General features: G+C 44.4%; 2 protein-coding genes and 1 long non-coding RNA gene across 4 annotated transcripts in view; 1 reads left to right on the top strand and 2 right to left on the bottom strand.

Moving 5' to 3' along the window:
- The window catches only part of LOC144390376 (uncharacterized), a 345,224-nt gene that overhangs the window by 218,919 nt on the left and 104,351 nt on the right, over positions 1-21,954 (top strand). The gene's annotated exons all lie outside the window — the stretch shown is intronic.
- LOC144390230 (uncharacterized) overlaps positions 3,168-21,954 on the bottom strand; it is a 198,618-nt gene continuing 179,831 nt past the window's right edge. For both annotated transcript variants that reach the window (XM_078096667.1, XM_078096668.1), the window contains 2 exons: positions 4,549-4,595; positions 3,168-4,404 (listed from right to left, as the gene is read on the bottom strand). In XM_078096667.1, the coding sequence (XP_077952793.1) occupies positions 3,797-4,404; positions 4,549-4,595 (655 nt within the window). In that variant the 3' untranslated portion in view covers positions 3,168-3,796. The remainder of the gene's footprint in view (positions 4,405-4,548; positions 4,596-21,954) is intronic.
- LOC144390324 (uncharacterized) lies at positions 12,137-20,414 on the bottom strand. Its single transcript, XM_078096834.1, has 4 exons — positions 15,108-20,414; positions 14,906-15,019; positions 14,417-14,530; positions 12,137-12,623 (listed from the first exon to the last, which is right to left on the bottom strand). Exons 1-4 carry the CDS (start codon positions 15,194-15,196, stop codon positions 12,533-12,535), a joined length of 408 nt encoding a protein of 135 aa, XP_077952960.1. The 5' UTR covers positions 15,197-20,414; the 3' UTR covers positions 12,137-12,532.

Here is a 21,954-nt window from a genome sequence, read left to right as displayed (position 1 = left end):
CTCTCAGATGGAACAGAGGTTCTTGTTCTGGATGCTGGGTTTCACAAAGGGACTGTTTGAAGTTCTCCTTTTCTCTGCATGTGGCGGGAAGGACCTGGCCTCTCCTGTGCAGCTGCTGTCATTTCTGGGTACAGCTGAGGGGGGGCATGGGTGTCTGCACTGAGAGGGGTGACATCTTGACCGGGTTCACAATCTGCTTCTTCTTCTGCCAGTCCAACAGCAGGTTTGGGGGTGTTTGGGTGGACTGCCCTCCAGTAGGCGAGCAGCCGCTTGGTGCAGGCACGTCTGTTACTTATCTAAGCGGCCGGCTCCCACATAAGCCGTAGTGCTTGGTTTCCTGCTGCTACAGTCTCCCTCCACACCTTGCGCCTGTCTTCACCCACAGGTGGTGACCTGGTTGGGAACCAACCATTCTTCTGGCATCTTCTCAAACATCTCTTCATCCTCCTCCACTCCCTTTCTCTTTCTTTGGGCTCCATCTGATCTTCATCTGCTCTCTGGTCCTTGTAAAAGTAACCATGATGCAACCTGGTGTATCTAAAGAACCCTGAGCTGTCCCTTTTGTCCCAGGAGCTATTGTGTCACTGACTATGAGAAGACAAATGATGTAAAGTCTAAACTAATGAAACCTACAAAACATGTTGAATCAGATCGACAACTGAAATCAGCAATGCAAAGTAAACTACTGGATCTGAAAGTGAGACAGTCAATGAAAACGCTGAGTCAAAGTAATAACTACAATACAGGTCAAAACGCTATCAATACAGGTCAAATTATCCCAAAAAATCTCAAACTGCTCCAAAAAAATCAAACCAGTTATGACTTGAGACACTTCCACAGGAGAGAGAAGAGGAAACCCCAAAAACCCGATCATCTTAAGGTAAAATCCCTAAAGTCATAATTAAATTCAAACTAAAAGGCCAATTAAGAAAGTATCATTACAGGCTTAGACTTTTAATCGATCATGAATTAAATCCTTATATGTTTAAACGTTGAATACCATTCAAACGTTAACTAGTAGTGATGATGTAACCTTAACTCAAAGCATGATGCAATAATAACTTCCTTAGATCAAATCAACATAAGGGCGCCTGGGGAGCAGTTAGGGGTTTGGCCGTCTTGCTTAGGGACGTTTTGACTTGGGATTTGAACCACAAACCCTGCGGTTTGCAGCACACCCTCTGTACTCCATGTGCCACGGTCACAATGATGGAAATCACAACAAACTCTGATTTTAAAATGTAAGTTGTATTTTTTACCTTCACTCTGTATGTCAGTGTTGAACTAAAGAGAAAGTGAAACTGTTCTCTCTCCCTTTGACTCTACATCATGTTCTTACTCCTCCAAACCATATGAGGCTGTTAACAGCTGATGATCTAACAGTTTTTCCCCACAGAGGAAGTAACTCACTCTGAGCACATGGGAGGTAGAAATGCTGTGCTGCTCAGGTCTTAACGTTACATTGTGGCTGTTCATGTGTACAGTAATTATATCACATAAATGACTATTGTGTTTGATTCATATTACAACTGTTTTATTAAACATGCTAATTGTAGTGGCCGTTTGTCCTTGTTACCAACACATCTGTGAATCAAAGGGTCACTGCTGCACCTAGTTTTTGTTTTCTGTCACGCAGTAAGAAAGCGGATTGTCTGGCCGATCTTTTCCTTTGTTTCGCCTTTATTCCACAGGATCCACAACACATACGATACAACTTGTCTGCCTTCCTATGCAGTGCTCTGTCTCACTGTCTCACTGCTAAACACTATTAGTCACCCAGGTGCATGCTGGTCCCACCTGGCTGTGCCCCTAAGTAACCTCCAGGTGCAATTAGTGATCCAATTACCCAAACAATTAATCCAACTATATTCAAGAATAAGTAACTAAATAATAGCTCCCACATCAAGCTGACGATAAACCTGAATGAGCATTAATGCAACATCCTGAAATGAAAATAGATGAACACTAACAATCAGATGCATCTACTCAATTCACATGTGGCCCCCTGGACATGTCTTCATTTAGTGTGTAACACTCACTAAATGACTTCAGCTCTGGAGTCACATTCTAATACTTCCTTCTGCATGACAACAGGAACTTGTTCTTTGCTCTTAAAAAGCCCAGAAATATCTTATGGAGATAAATATTGAAGGTTACCCAAACTCTGTTATATACATACATATGACACAAATACATATGAAGTGTGCATTAGTGTCACGGAAGTCCAAATATAACATGTAATACTGTCCCATGTGAGCTTGTTTTGAGCATTAATCAGTCAGTAGCATTTATTCATAGAGAGATTGATCCCGATCGTCCTCTCATTGAATCATCTTCATGAATCCATTTCACTGACGACAAAAATTAAAAGCATTCACCTCAAAAAGAGAAGCATCCGGAAGCTTCCCATCAGGGAGCCAGGAAGTAGTCGGTGACGGTCCTCATGCGTTTGTGCGTGAGGAGGTCAAGCCGAGCCATGAAACCTGGAGAAACGTCCACATAGAATCACCTTGGACCTTCATATCAGCCCTGGACATGGCTGGAGATCAAAGTGACCTACGATGAGTTTGACACACCTGCTTTAGAGCAGAATGAGGATGTACTTTATTGTAATCATTTCTTTCAGCTACAATAACCATGTTATTAAGAGATGGAAAGTTAAAGCCGTTCCTCTTTCTGTCCACGCTGCACAACGCGTGTTTTATTGCATTTAGTGGCAATGCTGCTGCTGTTTGTCTTTTATTTTGGCGGGAAATCACGTTTAACACTTTCAATACTCCACTTTGTGAGGAGATAAACTCCACCCTGTTATCAAATGTGTGCTTGTGCTTTGTGTGTTTTTGTTGGTGACTTAAGTGTGATATTTGGTGCAGAATGAAAGCTTCAAGTTGCACCTGAAGTAGCGAGCTCAGTAGTTTGTGTTGTTGTGAGACGGCTCTGCGTGAAGGTTAATAAGGTTAATAAAGCAACTTATTCATTACTCATTTCTTTATTTACTCACTTCCTTCTTCAACATGCTGCACCACCAATGTTTCCTCTGTGCTATTGACACAGCAACAGGGCTGTAGAATAAATACAGATATTATGGAGGAAATAGTACAAAAGTCAATAGTACAGCATCTTTAAAAAGGATCAGAGTATTTCATGTCAAAAGAAATAATACAGCGTGTTGAAAGCATCTTTATTTGATGGCCTGTTTAAACATGTACAGTTGTTTCCAATAAAAGTCATTTATTAACATTAGAGCCAAACAATTCTATTTCTGTTAAAGTAACACATGGAGTAAATGTTGTAAATGACATTATAGGGAATAAAAACACAAGTAACGCATATTCAATATTTCCTTGAGAGGTTTGCTGAACCATTAAAAAGCTTCTTGTTCAAAACAAACCTGATTATGTGAAATTAGATTTGATTTCACGCAAAAGATTTAGAAAGATTTGAAGTTAAAATGGGCTCAAAAAGAATTACACATTCATATTTTCCTTCTTCACCTTGTTTTTATTATTGCTGATGAAGCGCACACACACATAAGGACACATTTGTCTCATATGGGGGGACAGATGAAAGAGCGTCTTATAAAATGTCTTCTTGAACACATAAAGATGAAGATTAAAGCCTAATTAGGAGCCAATATCTAAATGATCATCTATTGATTGAAGGAGCACAGCAGCATTAAGCTGAGCTCTTTCACACTTCCATCTGAGTCCCAGAGAGCTGTGGACCCCCCAGAGTCCAGACCAGCTCAGGTACCCCTCACCTGCTCCACCTGCATCTACACCCACATGAACCACCATCAGCTGTACAGACTGAACAATGTGGTGAGCAGAGAGGAAGGTTCTCCACCAGGAGGAGACTCTCCCTCCTGAAGAGGACACAGAGACACTGAGGAACCAGAAGACCAGAACCTGAACCCAGGATAAAGAGGTTCAGTGAATGTGGTGCTGAAGGTGTGGAGGTGGATCAGTGTGTCAGAGGAGACTCTGTAGAAGGACAGAGAGCCAGCAGGACAGTCCACATACACTGCTACTCTACCAGAGGAGGAGGAGGAGGAGGAGGAGGTGATGCGTGTTACTGTCTCATTGTGACAGACATAGTAACCTCCATTAGAGCACATCAGACACCAGGACTGATCATTGTATCCAAACACACAGTCTCCACTGTCTCCTTTCCTCCTGATTCCTCTGTAACTCACTGATACATAAACGTCTCCTCTCCACTCGACCTCCCAGTAACAGCGACCAGTCAGACCAGTTCTACACAGCAGCTGAGGCCGGTAGTCAAATCTGTCTGGATGATCAGGATGTGACTGATCCTCCTCCACATATGTCACCTTCCTGTTGTTGTCAGACAGTTTGAGTTGTTTGTTTACTGTGTTTGTGTCGATTGTGAGTTGACAGGAATCTGATGAGAGAACAAGACACAATACAGCTGCAGTTATTAATCATGTGTTCATCTACTGACACGTCGATGATGACGTCACAGAGGTGAATGAGTGATGTCACAGTGTGAAGATGGTTGAATCTTCATGAATCAAAGCACACTTACACTTCCTCAGACCTGGTGTCAACCATCGGACTCCATCAGGCTCCACCCTGAAAGGAGGAGGGGGGTCAGAGCAGCATGGAGACATGGACATTACATCACTCTCACACACAGCTTTGTCCTTCATGTCCACATGGAGTACCTCTTCTTCTTCTACCACTACTTACAGACGACCACAGACTGTCAGTCAGGCGTCACACAGCGACGAGGTGCTGGAATATATTCATGAAGAAGATGAATGGATAACAAATAAGAAATGGACCTGTCACTGTACTTTCACCAGATGTGAATTCAAACGGGAGAAATGACGTCATGCTACAGATCAAGCTTCATGGGACGTGTGCAAAGGAACATTCACATTAAACTGTTTCATAAAGATAAAGCAGATACAGACCATCCAGTATTCACACAATGTGCATGTTTCCATGTTGTCCCCATTTGTGCACAATGTCTCTCCCTGTGGTTCGCTGGAGTCCCAAAACTTTACAAATGGCTTTGTCACCTTTTCCACACTGATGGATCTCAATGACTTTGTTCCTCATTTGTTCCTGAATGTCTTTGGATCGCAGCCTGATGTCTCGCTTGTGAGGATCTTGTGGTCTACTTCACTTTGTCAGGCAGCTCCTATTTAAGTGATTTCTAGATTGAGAACGGCTGTGGCTGGAGAAATGGAACTGGGCTTTCCAAAGATGTGATGAACCTCACTTCATTTATGTTTTCATCACTTTTTCACACAGGGCCATTTAGGTTTGGATTCTTTTCTCCCCTTAATGATACAAACTGCATTTTGTGTTTACTCGCGTTATCTGTGTCTAATATTTACATTGGTTTGATGATCTGAAACATTTAAGTGTGACATGCAGGCATGAAAACGGGTCACGGGTGAAAAAGGTGAGAAGGATGTTTCCCCTCTAGGGGTTTTCAGCTGGTTTTGTCCCAGGGACAAACATTCTGAATAGAAAGTCACTGGCCTGTAACCGCCCCCCCACATATTCCGCCTGTAGCACTTGTCAGTGGAATCTCTTCCATATTCTTCTGGATATTCAAGTGACTGAATCTCTTCAGCTGGACGCATCGGTCTTAATGTGCCGGTAATGATGGTAAATGATGCTTGTAGCTGGTTGTCATCTACGCTCCACTACGGTTACATAAAGGTGGCGTTTGTGTTTTCACAACGTTTTATCTCATAATTTAGACTTTCTATCCCCTTTCTTCAGTGCGGAAATGGGCTTCTATAGTTGTGTGAATGCATCACTGCAGCCAATCCAAAGACGGGGTTTGCAACCAATCAGGTGTAGAGACCATGGTGACTGGCTCCGCCCCCTTACTGTCAGAACAACAGCGAGCGCGTAGAAAACTCCTTCGAGCGCGAGCAGAGATTCTCCTCGCGAGCAACGAAGTTCACGTTCAAAAGTCCGTCTCACGAGAGATATTTATTTATTTATTTATTTATTTATTTGCTCGCGGATGTTTGATTTACGCATCAACCTGATTTGCGCTCTGGAATTTTGACAGTGATTTGCTGCCATACCCCCCCCCCCAAAAAAAGGTGAGGGATTTTCATGCCTCAACATGAAAGAAATGAGGAATCAGGAAGGCAGCAAACACTTTATCACACAACTGTAACACATAAAAGCAGAAGCCATTTTCCAGTGAGGCTGAATGAGGCGAGTCGGAGGACGTCCACGTTGTCCCATTGATCAGGTGGACTGCAGTGTCTCCCCGTTGTACTACTTCATGGGGGGGCACCCCTGTTATAATGATGGAAACACTGAACTGTCTTCGGTCGCTTATCAAAACATCGGCCAAATAAGCCGTTTTTCAGACTTTATGAGCAAATACAGAATCCCTTTGTGTTCATTTCTAAAGCCGCATAAAGACACACGTGACTTTATTTAAGGCGCTGCGCTACTTGCAAGTCGCTGTGTTGTGGCAGATTCTCCATAAAGGTAGAAAACAACAAACTCATGGTCATGAAGGTCCTCATGTAACGTTACATGGAATCTGCATGAGGAGGAGGAGGAGGGTCCATGTCGCTAAATACCAACTGAGATCGGCTTGTGGCTTCTGACAAAGGATCCTTCCACCGACCACTTTTCACACCCGCCGTCGCTCTGATCTGCAGGCGCATGGCGGAGAAAACCAATCGGGTGTCTGGATGCTAAATGTTCATACTTCTGTTGGGCCTCCACCCTGCTAATGAACCTCACCACGTGTTTCTTCACTGAGGACAAAGGAAGAACACCAACATATAGGGGTCCCCCGTGGCCTGATGCCAGGGGCTGATAACAGGACCCCTGCAGCTCTCCAGACCCCCTTGGCCATAAAAAGAGGACGTACCAAAGAACACCGAGCGCTCCCATTGGCCGAGGACAGTGACATTTATTTATGGACCTTAAGTTCATAAGAAGAGATTACGCCAAAGGATCGATCTCTTTCGCCTGACTTCCCGTTAGTGACAGATCGAGACAACACAACGTTGCCCCGCTGCTCTCGCTCGCCCCCTAGTGTGATAACCGGCACTCCGCTTGTTGTTGCGCGCAACCGCACCGCCGTTCCTTCCCTGCACCCCCCTCGTCTCCCCCCTCTCTCTCTCTCTCACCCCCCTCTGTGCTCACACACACGCACACACACACACACACACACACACACACACACACACACACACACACACACACACACACACTCTGGTTTTGATTGCTTGTTTAGTGAGTAGGTTTAAAATAAGTGTTATGGGGATTGTTGGTTGCAGTTATAGGTGATCTTGATCGGTGTTCCTGTGAGTTAATAAACCCTGTTATACTTTAAAGAACCGTTTTCCTGTGTTTACTTGTGCATTTATATGGTGGTGACCGTTGACATACATTGCCAGTGCTCGAACTTAACTCCTTCCAACATCTTCACCCTCAAGGAGTGAAGATCAATTATGGGACTTGATTTATAGTATTGGTTATTGGTCCCTGTTAGCTCAGGGTGGTGCCCCGTTATTTATTCATTCTGAGAAGTATCTTAGTGATTATTAATAATTCTATTAATGTCCATAAGTTAGTTCCTCATTTGCTAGTAACCTAATACGACCCCCTAGCCGCTCCCAACACTTCCCATCCAACCACAATCACATTCACTCCATCCGGATGGCAACATTTATCTGGATGTTTTTTTTGGCATGTTCTGTTCATTTCTACGATATAGTTGATACTAATTTCAGGTCCACCATCAGCTGTTGGTTCTTCACTGAGCGTCTGTGGCCGACTGTCACCTGTAGCTTCAACAAGTCCACTCTTATCATCCAGGGAACCGTCTCTCAGTGCAAAGCACCAAAAGCAGGTGAAGCTGAACTCCTTTAAAACACCAAACGTTCCTCCTGTGATGATCCATCAAGACGCTTTGAACAGATTGTTTCTCTGACTGTTTGTCTCTTAATAATAATGTCTGGACTAAAGGACAAACACACACTGGAGGCAGGGGACCAGCATCTAAACATCCAAGTGTTGTTTGAGTTGTTAAGAGCCCACAAACCTGCAGAGTGACCACGTTGACTCATATCAACCCACCATGATGCCGTCAACGTGTCAGGAGACACTGTCCTCTCTTATAACGTGGAGACAAGACAAAGCTCCAGAGAAACAAGGTTTTCATCACCTTCCTCCCTGTTCAGGCGCATCCTGGCTACTATTCCTCACTACTTCTGTCTGTGTTGATGGCCTCATGTGGGACACAAACAGTTTGATGAGTCCCTGGTAGTTTGAGGTCAGCTTGGTGTGTCAGGGTCTTATTAACCAGGCTGACAGTGGGACAGAGAAAAGGTTTCCAGCTCTACCTCCTCTACCAGACTGATGGTCTGTGGCTGCAGCCTCTTCATACCTGAGAGTCTCCAGTCTCCAGTGAGGGTCCTCCAGTCCAGCAGACAGCATTTTCACTCCTGAGTCTCCTGGATGATTGTAGCTCAGGTCCAGCTCTCTCAGATGGGAGGGGTTGGAGCTCAGAGCTGAGGCCAGAGAAGCACAGCCTTCCTCTGTGATCAGACAGCCTGACAGCCTGCAGACACACAGAATAAGACACATGTCACATGATCTGAGGGAGCTGTGAGGGCTGGAAGGTCACTGCAGTACTGAGATACTATCAGGTACAGAGGAGTCACATTAACATGGTTACTGACTGGTTTCCAGTCACAACTAAACACCCACTAATGTACATCAACAACATTATAACATTACTACTAACTTTATAATGTCAAATATTTACATTGAAACATTATATTGAAAATAAAGACATTTTTATGGAAATAGTTGTAAAAGACATATTTGATTTAAATCATGCAAGCAGAAAGAATCTTATGAAGGTCATTAATGTACCATGGATGTAAATAAAGACACCAAGTGGACTTTAATTGAATCCTGACCTGAGAGTCTCCAGTTCACAGTGTGGACTCTTCAATCCAGCAGAAAGCAGCGTCACTCCTGAATCCTGCAGGTTGTTGTTACTCAGATCCAGCTCCCTCAGACTAGAGGACTGGGAGCTGAGAACTGAGGACAGAGCGTCACAGCTTCTCTCTGAGAGGTTACAACCACTCAGTCTGAGGAGACAAGAATCAACAAGAAAAATAACATTGATGTTAAAATTAAATCCTATTTCATATACAATCAGTTAAGTGTTTATACAAGTACTAGTGTAGAATAGACTACTAAAACAGGAAGGTGATTAAAAAGGATCTTTATTTGCTAATGTAATGTCAGTTACCATCTACACCTTAAATGAGCAACCATCAAACTCCAAGCAGATTGTCACCGAAGCGCCAGAAATCCAAGTTTCAGTCTCTTTTACACCTCTGCTTTTCCCATTTCCCTCAATGAACCATATTAAAATAACATCACACACCCTGTGATGATTTATCGTGAGCCAACATTGTGTTTTAATTCCCTCCGTATCAAATGTGTTGGTTCCAAAAGGATCCGATGATGTGATGGAAACATAAACAGATTTTTGTCCCTAGTTTAGTCTCTTCGATTAGATCTTCTGGCTCCATAGATAAGGTTCATCTTCTGGTGGAAAAAGGTTTTTATGAAGTCGGAAATCCTGATGAACAATGATGATGTTCATGCTGTGGAGTAATTGACTTTGAAATTAATAAAAAAATATTTATAATGCGGCACAGTAGTTATGTGAAACATTAATTGATGAAGCACAAACAATTTAAACGGACAATAAGGCTCTCGCTGGAAACGGCTGCTCTTGTCCGCCTGTCGTTGGTCAACAAACGGGGCGCCCTCTTGTAGTATTAAAGTCAATATACCGCATTGTCCGCACTCCAAGGGGCAGTTAAAAGGCTTTAATTTCCTCACAAAATGACAGTGCCTTATAATCCGGAGCGCCTTATATATATGGATTAATTGGTTAATGGGTTGATCCATACTGGTTGTACATGGCGCTCAAGGCGCTTTGCCAAACACGCCAAAGCTCGTCTACGACGGCGAGATGAGCTGAATCCTGCAGGTGGTTGTTACTCAGCTCCAGCTCTCTCAGACTAGAGGACTGCAAGCTGAGAACTGAGGACAGAGCGTCACAGCTTCTCTCTGAGAGGTTACAGCCACTCAGTCTGAAGAAGAAGCAGTAAGTATAAAAGATGGCAGCATATTTAAGTTCTGATGTATGAATTATCTCTCTCTGTACTTACAGAACTTTGTTGGAGGCTTTAACCACTGGCAGCAGCCTCAGAAGAGCCTCCTCTGAAGCAGAGTATTTCTTCAGGTCAAACACCTCCAGATCTTCTTCTGATGACAGTAAGATGAAGACCAGAGCTGACCACTGAGCAGAAGACAGTTTATCTGTGGAGAGACGTCCTGATCTAAGGGACTGTTGGATCTCCTCCACTAGAGAAACATCATTCAGTTCATTCAGACAGTGGAACAGATTGATGCTTTTCTCTGGAGACACATCCTCACTGATCCTCTCCTTGATGTACTGGACTGTCTCCTGACTGGTCTGTGAGCGACTTCCTGTCTGTGTCAGCAGACCTCGTAGGAGACTCTGATTGGTCTCTAGGGAAAGACCCAGGAGGAAGCGGAGGAACAAGTCCAGGTGTCCATTAGGACTCTGCAAGGCCTTGTCCACAGCACTCTGGTAGAGAAGCTTTGGTTCAGGTTCGTCTTTAGAGACTTTAGACACCGGCGAGGTTGTTTGTTCTTCTGACAGCAGATTGACACCAGAGCTGAAGAAGGTCAGATGGACATGAAGACCAGCCAGAAACTCCTGAACACTCAGATGGACGAAGCAGAACACCTTGTCCTGGTACAGTCCTCTCTCCTCTCTAAAGATCTGAGTGAACACTCCTGAGTACACTGAGGCTGCTGTGATATCGATGTCACACTCTGTCAGGTCGGATTCATAGAAGATGAGGTTGCCTTTCTGCAGCTGATCAAAGGACAGTTTTCCCAGAGATTTGATCATCTTCCTGCTCTCTGGACTCCAGTGTGGATCCGTCTCAGCTCCTCCATCGTACTTGACCTTCTTCACTTTGGACTGAACCACCAGGAAGTGGATGTACATCTCAGTAAGGCTCTTGGGCAGCTCTCCTCCCTCTCTGGTCTTCAACACCTCCTCCAGAACTGTAGCAGTGATCCAGCAGAAGACTGGGATGTGGCACATGATGTGGAGGCTTCGCGAGGTCTTGATGTGAGAGATGATCCTGCTGGCCTGCTTCTCATCTGTGAACCTCTTCCTGAAGTACTCCTCCTTCTGGGGGTCAGTGAACCCTCTGACCTCTGTCACCATGCCAACACACTCAGGAGGGATCTGATTGGCTGCTGCAGGTCGTGTGGTTATCCAGAGGCGAGCAGAGGGAAGCAGCTTCCCCCTGATGAGGTTTGTGAGGAGCACATCCACTGAGGCCGACTGTGTGACATCAGTCAGGATCTCATTGTTACGGAAGTCCAGAGGAAGTCGACACTCATCCAGACCGTCAAAGATAAACACAACCTGGAACTCTTCAAACCTGCAGATTCCTGCTGCTCTGGTTTCACTGAAGAAGTGATGAACAAGTTCCACCAAGCTGAACTTCTTCTCTCTCAGCACATTCAGCTCTCTGAAGGTGAATGGAAATGTGAACTGTATGTCCTGGTGGTCTTTGTCTTCAGCCCAGTCCAGAGTGAACTTCTGTGTTAAGACTGTTTTCCCAATGCCAGCCACTCCCTTAGTCATCACTGTTCTGATTGGTTCCTCTCCTCCAGCTGAGGCTTTGAGGAGGTCTTCTTGTCTGATGGTTGTTTCTGGTCTGGCTGGTCTCCTGGATGCTGTTTCAATCTGTCTGACCTCATGTTCTTCATTGACCTCTGCAGTCCCTCCCTCTGTGATGTAGAGCTCTGTGTAGATCTCATTCAGAAGGGTTGTGTTTCCTGCTTTAGCGATCCCCTCAAACACACACTGGAACTTCTTCTTCAGGTCGGATTTGAGTTCACGCTGACAAACTGGAGCAAGAAGTCCTGAATGAAGACAACAAAGAAGATCAATGAGTCACAGAATAGATTTCAACATGTCCTTTCCTCAGAGAATGACCATGAATATATTCTGTCCATCTCTGGAGACATTAGTGAAGGTCTCATTTATCAGCATGGTAAGTGTGTAGAGAAATCCTCTTACTGCTCTGCAGACGCTCAGCCAGCTCCTCCTGCTTCATTCTCCTCAGGAAGTGCACTGAGATCTTCACAAAGGCCTCTCTGCTCCTCCTCTGCTCTTCATCCAGCTCCTCCTCATCCTCTTTCTCCAAGCATTCTGGGTAATCTGAACTCACAACCTTCTGGAGTTTCTTCAGCTCGTTCTTCACAAAAGTGAGAATGTTCTCCTCCAGCAGCTGGAACAGAACATTCTATGAATGACACCAACTAGAACATGGAAGCCACCATCAGGTCCATGTTGGACAGACGGACAATCCACTGGTCTACAAAGTGCAGCATGGAGATGATGATGAACTGAGAGATGTAAAAGTAGTTGTTCATGTACACACCATGAAGATGGAGTCCAGGTGTGTTTGATGCTGCTGGGCAGACGGACCTGTGGGAACCTCTGAGCTCTCCTGGTCCTCTCTGTGGAGGAACATGAACCATCAGCTCACATGGTGTTTGGACCATCAACACCAATACAACATCAGTTAAAGATATTGGCTTCTGTCATGATTGATCATGATGAAAACCAGATGCTGAAGACTGTCGATCATGACGGAGAGTTTATTAGTTGAGTGACAGTTAGTCATCAGTTTCATCTGGTTTTAGTTCTTACTGTGGGTCATAAAACAACGTCTGCGGACCTCTGCATCTGGTCCAAAGTCCTATGGAACTACTCCAAACCTCTTTAGTCCGTCCCCTGACCTCTAGAAGTCTCCTTAGATCTTCTGAAACTAGTCTTGGGACCTTTTCACAGAGTCTACTGACGATACTTTGTCCAAACCTCTGTATGGAGTCCAGAGACCACGTCAGCTGGTCCACAGAGCACTGAGCTTATTCTAATCACATGTTCAGTCTCAGTCATCTGTCTCCAGAAACCTGCAGCTGTCTCGAGATGTGACCTCTGCTGATACTGATGTGGAGGAACTAGCTCACATTGTGTTTACATCTGAGGATGTTTACAGTTAATGAGTCACACTTAAAACACACACAGATCAGTTAGATGATGGGTGTCTAACTCAAGGCCCGAGGGCCAAATCTGGTCTGCCGGAGGGTCCAGTGCAGCCCGCTGGATGACTTTACTATTGTGAGAATTACACAAAGACACAAATAGCTTTTCTATAAAAGTAGCTGCTATTCCTAATCAGTCCACTGGGGGTTGCACTGGTCGCCAGCCAATCGCAGGGAGGAAGCCGGAGAACCCGGAGAGAACCCAAGCAGACACGGGGAGAACATGCAGACTCCACACAGAAAGGCCACTTGGCGGAATCGAACCCAGGACCTTCTTGCTGTGAGGCGACAGTGCTAACCACCACACCACCGTGCCGCACAATACTAATCATGGTTATTATTATTTTCTATCTTTCATCGTAGGCGTTGGACAACAGTACTTTCTGATTGATGTTGTCTTCATGGACAGATGTGAATACTTCCAAAGCCATTCTATTCTCTGTCAATCACAACGATGTGAGCGTGATGACGTCTGGGCCGTGGTGACTGATAATGCTGCTCACTGTCTGAAGGAATACAGGAGGCTCTGAGAGGAGTGTTGCCCAACAGCGTACATGTAACCTGCCTCTGCCATGTCATCACGCTGGTGGGTGAGACCTGGCAGCTCTGCAAATCATTCTCCATTGTGACATGGATGAGATCTGCCTGCTAGAAAGAGAAGATGCTGCTTCCTCATCAGCGAGGAGTTTGTGCAAGCTAAGGCTCCGAGTTGCACTTGGAATTGAAGTTTACAATGTTTTTGATATTTACACCAAAGTTAAGTTGAATTTCCAAAATGTTTTATTGTTTACTGCACGGGCTGTTGCAATTGTTATGCACCTTTGTTAGTAGATATTGACAGGACTATTCTTACTTAGTTTGATCTTACAAAGAACTAACGGCATTTTTTGTTGAGTCATGTATTTTGTTTAATTTAAACCAATAAACCTGAATTTTTTTTTGAATGACTGTTCTGTTTGGACACACAAGAAAAGATATTGCCATGTTTTTATCGTGCAGCATGTTTTTGCCTGAAATAAGGTTCTATGTATGGAAGTTTTCAGTTTCAACTGAATATATTGTCTACATTTCAGTTCTTAATTCACTGTCTCTGCGTAAAATGTTAAAAAACGAATTCTCAAAAATTAAAAAACAAAGAGAATTTGTGGGAAAAATTAAACTGGAATTTGAGAAAAATGAAACAGATTTTATAGGGCCCTACTTACTCTGGGTCATAAGAACGACGTCCATCTTTGAAGTCAATCCATCGATCAATAGACTGATCACTCTTCATGGACAAACATCTGGGTTCAGGAGACTTTCCTCTCTGCTGATGTGACCTGAAAGAAACACTGAGATTACATCATCACATCATCATCTAATCATGAAGCATCAGCTCACATGGTGTCCGTCCTCACAGAGAGCAAAACAAGGTAAAGGTCCATGACGTGAGGTCTGGAGTTGGACCACATGACTCCCTGTAGTGGTTTAGGTCTACTGGTCCTGCTGGTCCCACTGAGAATCAACAGCTCAGTCTTTCAGCTCACTGTTTTCTTCACCAGTCAGTTTGGTTTAGTCCCAACAGGTCTCACCAAGTCCTCCATGGAGCTCTCCCTCCCTCACTGGACACTGCTGAAGGGCCCTGGAGCAAGAAACCTAGAACCTCCACCAGAGAGTCTGGTAGAAACACCTCATTATCAGCCTGAGACCCTCACCTTGCATCAACAGAGGGACCAACGTCTTTGAAGTCTAGAGGAGGACTCATAGACCGGTTACTCTTCATGGACACACAGCTGGGTCCAGGTCCAGGTCCTGGTCTCTGATGGGTCCTGGTTTCACACATAGAAGCAGAGTCAGTGAGTCAGAGACGTTGGGACATGGAGACGAGTGGAGGACAGTAGGAGATGGTCCTCTCACCTCTGAGCTTTGGTCTGGCTGTCATGTTCCCCACACAGAGGGGCTTCAGAGGGAGGGACTCCGTCCTCTGGGTCCTCAGCCTGATTCATAGCAGAGTCCACACCTTCACACCTTCACACCAACCTGCTGGCAGAGCTCACACATTATTATCTTCATCAGGACAAACACACAGAGCTCATTCACCTCAACACTAAAACTCTCATGGGACACTTTGTGTTGTTGTCTTGAGACAACGTGTCAAGAGACGTCATTTTAAATCCTCATCCTATAAATGTCGTGTTTCTTTTAAGCGCTTTCCTTTGGCAGGAGGCAGCGGTCCATCAGGACGTTATTTATGTTAAATCACTATATAGGCCACTAAAACTCAGCATGCAGGATGACAACATGAAAAAGTTAAAGTGAGTGTCAACAAGAAATGCAGCAAAATCTGGACACATGTCAATGACATTGATCCATCTAATGCAGAATGTAGAGTCTGCAAGACTAAAATCTCTATCTTCTCCAAAACAGGGCAGATAATTTCAGAGAGAAGAAACAGGATCAGCCCCTCAAAGCGGAGCCACTTGGTCTGAATGTAAATCTTCCCTGAAGGACAAAACTCTGCATGCTGATTTTTTCTTTTTGTTTTACACATTTTAATTTATATTTTGTTGTGTGATTCTGTAAGCTTCTGTATGTTGTTTCACTTTAAATTTGTTAAGTATTAAAAAGTTTAAATAATTAAAAGTTAGTTAAGTTCATTTGTAAATAGTTAAACGTTTGTTTTTGCACTAATTTATTTTTTATCACTCTGTAGAGTATATAAATAAAAGTGTATTTATATAAAACCATTTGATAGTGTTTTTTTTACATTAGTAATTCATATTGCGCATAATTTTACATTATTGTTGGTGATAAATTAATTTAAGCACCAAAAAAAATCAGAGGAGCCATTTGGGAGCCGAAAGAGTCGGTTCTCTAAAAAGAGGCGTAATTCCCATCACTACCGGGTAAAAGAGGACGTCTGCTTTGTCTCTGACTTCTGGCCCTGATCTGCTTAGAGGGCGTGGCGTCACGTGAGGGGCGTGTCCTCAACTGTGTTGCTTTCAGGAAACGTCGGCACTGTGAGAACTATGAATCCACACTTTCTATCCACCATGTTCACATTTCAACTTTGATAAACACGACATTTTTAAACAGATGTGAGGAAAGAGAAGAACGTTTAATCTCACAAACCAAAACACGTGATGGTGGGCTCGACATGTGGACGTAAAACCGGACCAGAACCAGTACCGGAAACCATTATTTAGGGTATATATCATGATAAAATACATCAACGCATTATCTTTTTTTTATTCGGCAGAGTCCTGACTACAATAAGCTGGAATCCACATTAAAATACTCCAAACACACCTTTAGCTGGTGGGGAAGAGTCACATATGACGTGCAGGTTTGTCCACAACCTTTGGACCGAGTGGGACATTTTGTCGGTGCTTGAAGCTCGCGGACGTTGGAGCCAAAGAACAGCAGCGAATCGGTGGATTATGAATCATTGAGTGAGACAAAGCCTGCAGAGTTACTGTGAAACACACAGCGAGCCAGCAAAGACACACACTTCACTTCACTTCCTGCTTTATGTGTGAGACGTGAAACCGCCTCTTTCTCATGAAGAGTGGAAGTCATGTTGACTTCTTGAGGTGTGCGCATGCGCAGGCTCCCTGGTCGTTTGGTGCAGTGACGTCATGAACCCTGTCGGTGTCTTCTTGTCAAAGCGACCAGCGACCTTATCTGGTTTCACTGGAGACTTTGTGGCGTCTGACGTGAAAGCTCGTGTTGTTCTGCAGTTTCTGTCCTCAGAGTCTCACAGGAAGTCCGCATCTGGCCGAGAACGGTCTTACTACCCGGATGTGACTCGCCCCGCCCATTTCACCCACAATGCATCGCGGCAGGCTCGTCCGCTCTTGTGAGCGCCAAATATCCCAGAATGCATTTCACCTCAGCAACAGGCAGCGACGCCAGAGGGAAATAATACAACGTTATATTTAATCCACGTGATGTGACTTTGGGACTTTTCAGGCAGCGAGTCAGTTGTTTGAGCGACTCGTCTGTAGTCAGTTTGTCCACATTGAGAACTATGACCTCCAGCAGGTGGGAGATGTGACGCGCGGCTCCAGACGGACCGTCTACCAGCTGACTGGTGCGTCTTCATTCAGCCGCACACACGTTCTCCCTCGCGCCGCCTTTAACGACACAATGTCACGGTCATTTGTTGATCACGCGCCATATTCATTCATATATATATACTATGTAAATCATTTAAAACAAGCATGAGGTGTCGGTAAATAATACAGGTTATAGTTGAAGCACAATTATACTGTACAGGACTGTCTCAGGAAATTAGGATATTGTGATAAAGTTCTTTATTTTCTGTAATGCAATTAAAAAAACAAAAATGTCATGCATTCTGGATTCATTACAAATCAACTGAAATATTGCAAGCCTTTTATTCTTTTAATATTGCTGATTATGGCTTACAGCTTAAGAAAACTCAAATATCCTATCTCTAAATATTAGAATATCATGCAAAAGTATACTAGTAGGGTATTCAACTAATCACTTGAATCGTCTAATTAACTCAACACCTGCAAGGGTTTCCTGAGCCTTGAAAAACACTCAGCTTGGTTCAGTAAACTAAATCACAAGTATGGGGAAGACTGCTGATCTGACTGCTGTCCAGAGGACCATCATTGACACCCTCCATCAGGAGGGTAAGACACAAAAAGACATTTCTCAAAGAGCAAGCTGATCACAGAGTGCAGTTTCAAAGCACATCCACAAACGTCTGTTGGAAGGTGAAATGTGGCAGGAAACGCTGCACAACCAAGAGATACGACCGCAGCCTTAAGAACATTGTGAAGAAGAGTCGCTTCCAGAATTTGGGGAAGCTTCAAAGACTGAAGCTGGAGTCCAGGTATCAAAAGCCACTGTTCGCAGACGTGTCGGGAAATGGGCTCCAATAGCCGTGTTCCCGTGGTCAAGCCACCTCTGAACTCAAGACAACGGAAGAAGCGTCGGACTTGGGCTGTGGAAAAGAAGCACCGGACAGTTGCAGAGTGGTCCAAAGTCCTCTTTTCAGACGAAAGCAAGTGTTTTGGAAGTCAAGGCGCCAGAGGCTGGAGAAAGGCTGGAGAGGAGCAAAATCCAAGTTGCTTGAAATCCAGTGTGAAGTTCCCACAGTCAGTGATGGTTTGGGAGCCATGTCAGCTGCTGGTGTTGGTCCACTGTGTTTCATCAAGTCCAGAGTAAATGCAGATGTGTACCAAGAGATTTTAGAGCACTACATGCTTCCGTCTGCTGAAAAGCTCTATGGGGATGAGGATTTCATTTTACAGCATGATCTGGCACCTGCCCACAGTGCCAAAACCACCAGTAACTGGTGTACTGACCATGGCATTACTGCCCTCGATTGGCCTGCCAATTCCCCTGACCTGAACCCCATAGAGAATTTGTGGGGTTTTGTGAAGAAGAAGCTGAAAGACACCAGACCCAACAATGCAAATGAGCTGAAGGCCGCTGTTGAAGCATCCATAAAACCTCAGCAATGCCACAGGCTGATTGCCTCCATGCCACGCCGCATTGATGCAGTAATCCGTGCAAAAGGATTCCCAACCAAGTACTGAGTGCATTAATGGACATTTTCAAAGTTTGATTTTGTTTTGCTGTTATAAATCTTTTTTTTTACTTGGTCTGAGGAAATATTCTAATATTTAGAGATAGGATATTTGAGTTTTCTTAAGCTGTAAGCAATAATCAGCAATATTAAAAGAATAAAAGGCTTGCAATATTTTAGTTGATTTGTAATGAATCCAGAATGCATGACATGTTTTTTTTTTTTTAATTGCATCACAGAAAATAAAGAACTTTATCACAATATTCTAATTTTCTGAGACAGTCCTGTATATTAAAATCTAATGAAAAATGTTTAAAGTGCTTCACTGCTGCCAAAGTAAAACATTTTACCCCAAATGACACATTTCAAAGTGCTTCCCTGAGCTGAGAGCTAACATCTCATGTCTTACTGCAGGTCCCCCCTTGCTGTCTGGGTTCAATGTGTCGGCTATTAACACAATAAACTGGGCGCGTGCAACGTCACTGCTGTGCGTCGGTTTTTCTCCATGAGAACTATTTCTGGTCTAAACTGTGATTGAGCTGTTGAGGTGAATGAATGCATGTAGTTCTATTTGTTCAGCCTTATATGTCATTGAGTCACGTGTGACTGAACTTTACCACTAAAATAAACCTCGTGTTTGGGCCCATTGACCCGAGTCGGATGGTTCCCCGCGTTTCTGCACAGACCGACGTAAGTGAAGGCCGTCACGTAGCAGAGCCGTTTCCGTGGCCTCGTATGGAGGACGGTGCAGACCGTATGGGTGCAGCTACCTACGTCACAACGCTGGACCTGCTGAAGGGACACTGGCAGGTCCCTCTTACGTCCAGAGCTTCTGACGTCTCTGCTTCTGTCCCACCTGATGCCTTTTGGCTGCGCAAGGCCTCAGACACTTCTCAGAGACTCATGGACCTGCTACTGGCTCGGGCGGCCAAAACTGCTCAAACACGACATAGAAACACATATTCTAGTATATTCAAATATCTGGTTAAGCATCAGACACGTCAATAACTGGACAAATGGAAACAACGGGACACAACTACTTGTAAAGGTCATTTAAGTTGAAACATATTACCTACACAAAAATAAGTAAATGAACTGAAGACCGCAGATCTCTCACAAACGAGCCACCAGACCAGCTGAGAACCACTGCTTTAAATAGTCGTATTCTGCCCCCTAGTGGTGGAGATGTGAACACGTTTACTCTCCTTAAAGTGTCTCTGAGCACTGAAGCAACACAACAATACTGGAAATAAATATCAGAGCCAACAGCAACGAGTCTGCCACCACAAACTGTGTTATTACCTACAGTAATAAATGTGTTGTTACTATATTATAACTATATTGCATCAAACAGCGCACAGATGAATGAGTATCTGTGTACGTGGATGAATGTAAATGTGTCTGCGTGTAGTCAACTGCTGTTGTTAACACACGATGACGTTTCATATTCATTCTTCTAATGTTCCTCTGCTATATTATAGATATTGTTGCGTCACAGACGGATTTCTATCGTACAAACGTTCTATTGCGTTTTACTGTTAAAATGTGCGCACTTCCGGTTTAGCGGCTGCGCTTCGGTTTCGTTTTAAAAGGAACAAACAAAAAGGGATTTACAGACAAACAGATCGGTCGTTTTTTCGTGTTTGGATTCGGACAGAAAAGGACATTTACTCTTTTGGTTTAAAGCGAAAAAACTAAAATAAAACGGTGTTATTTCCGTATTTTCGTTTTATTTCCGTATTTTTCGTCTAAACGGTAAAGGAACTTGCAAAGGTTGACGGCCCGTTAACACACAAACACACAGTAAACACACGCTGTGTGTCACGGGACATACTCACACGATGTGACACTTTAAGACGTTAAAGTGAAGCTTGGTGACTTTCTACGCGTCTCCCTCACGTCTTCTTCCGGTTTGTGCTGCTGTGCTCTCGCCTCCCGCAACACGCGCAGTTCTTGTGGAGGCGCTGGAAGGACAATGTGGGAAGTACTTTTCTGAGGCTGACTCCCGGCGCAGGGACAAGGCTTGGAGACAGTTTCCATCCAGAGACAACGCAGCAGACGGCACACGCCTGACAGTGACAGAGGAGGATCAGCTCATCCAACTATCCACTGACCGTACGTTCAGAAACATTTACCAAACCAAACCACACAGTTCTGGATCTCTGGCCACAAAGACTTTCCACAACCAAAAGCAATGATGAGCCTTTTGCCCTTTGCAACAACTTATCTTTGCCAAAGTGGATTTTCCTCCCTCACCTACCTGACAAACCAATCCAATCTAATAGTGATGAGATGTCGACTAATTCATGATTGACAGACTATGCAGACACCCCCCCCCCAGAGAAAACAACAACAACAAGTCAAGAGTCAGAATCTCCCGCAGTGGAGGGAGGAGAAAAGCTGGAAGGAGAAGGCGTCCAATCACAGATGAATACTGGCGAGGCGCAGTAGAAGGAAACAAAGGGCCCCTTGCAGCAGACTCATAACACACTGTGTGATACGCGGCGTAACGCAGTGTGTGTTCATCTGCAGCTACACTTTGGGCTCCGACGTCTTGGTCCAGGGTAACGGATCAGACTCAAGAGCTTTTGTGGGAAGAAATGCGTAAATATGAGCCGTCATTGGCGGACTATGAGGACGGCGGATGGCCTCTGATTCATGGAGGGAGATCTCCACAAACGAGGGAACAAAGTCGTGGAGGAAAATACGGGACAAATGTGTCCTTGATGAAAAGCAGCAGTGTGGATGCACGGGGCAATAAAGTCTATGATCAATAAATAAAGCCACCAGCGACTTCCACACACAAAGACGTGACTCTCCAGGTCGTCTTCAACAAAACACGTGACTCCACCTGTTGTTCTGGAGGTGAATCGCTCTGCAACACACGCAGGACTTTACAACCAGGAAGTGAAACCAGCGCGTCGACGCAGACGCAGAAACACGCGGCGGCCTTTAGCCTGGGGGGGAACAACTGTTCAGGCTAGAATGCAGATGTTTGTTTACTCTGTCTCTTTTGTTTCTGCTTGTTGGACTGTGTGTGTTTATTGTTGGTTTTTCTTTCATGTTTTGTGTTCTGGCTCCTTTGTAAAAGTGGAATAAAGGATTCTTTAAACCTCAAACCTCTCTCTCTCTCTCTCTCTCTCTCTCTCTCTCTCTCGGTGCATGCTGGGAGTGAGCGTGTGTGAGCGTCTTTGAGCG

The sequence above is a fragment of the Gasterosteus aculeatus genome, chromosome 21 (genome assembly GCF_964276395.1).
Source record: "Gasterosteus aculeatus chromosome 21, fGasAcu3.hap1.1, whole genome shotgun sequence".
Taxonomy (NCBI): Eukaryota; Metazoa; Chordata; class Actinopteri; order Perciformes; family Gasterosteidae; genus Gasterosteus; species Gasterosteus aculeatus.
Note: the sequence above shows the minus strand (reverse complement) of the source record. Positions and strands in the feature narration are given on the sequence as shown.

Excerpts from the sequence above, each read along its gene's own strand:
- LOC144390324 (XM_078096834.1), bottom strand. The coding sequence starts at position 15,196 with ATGAATCAGGCTGAGGACCCAGAGGACGGAGTCCCTCCCTCTGAAGCC. Across the intron at positions 15,020-15,107 it reads AGCCAGACCAAAGCTCAGAG|GACCCATCAGAGACCAGGAC; the intron begins GTGAGAGGACCA and ends GTGTGAAACCAG. Across the intron at positions 14,531-14,905 it reads GGTCCCTCTGTTGATGCAAG|GTCACATCAGCAGAGAGGAA; the intron begins GTGAGGGTCTCA and ends TGTTTCTTTCAG.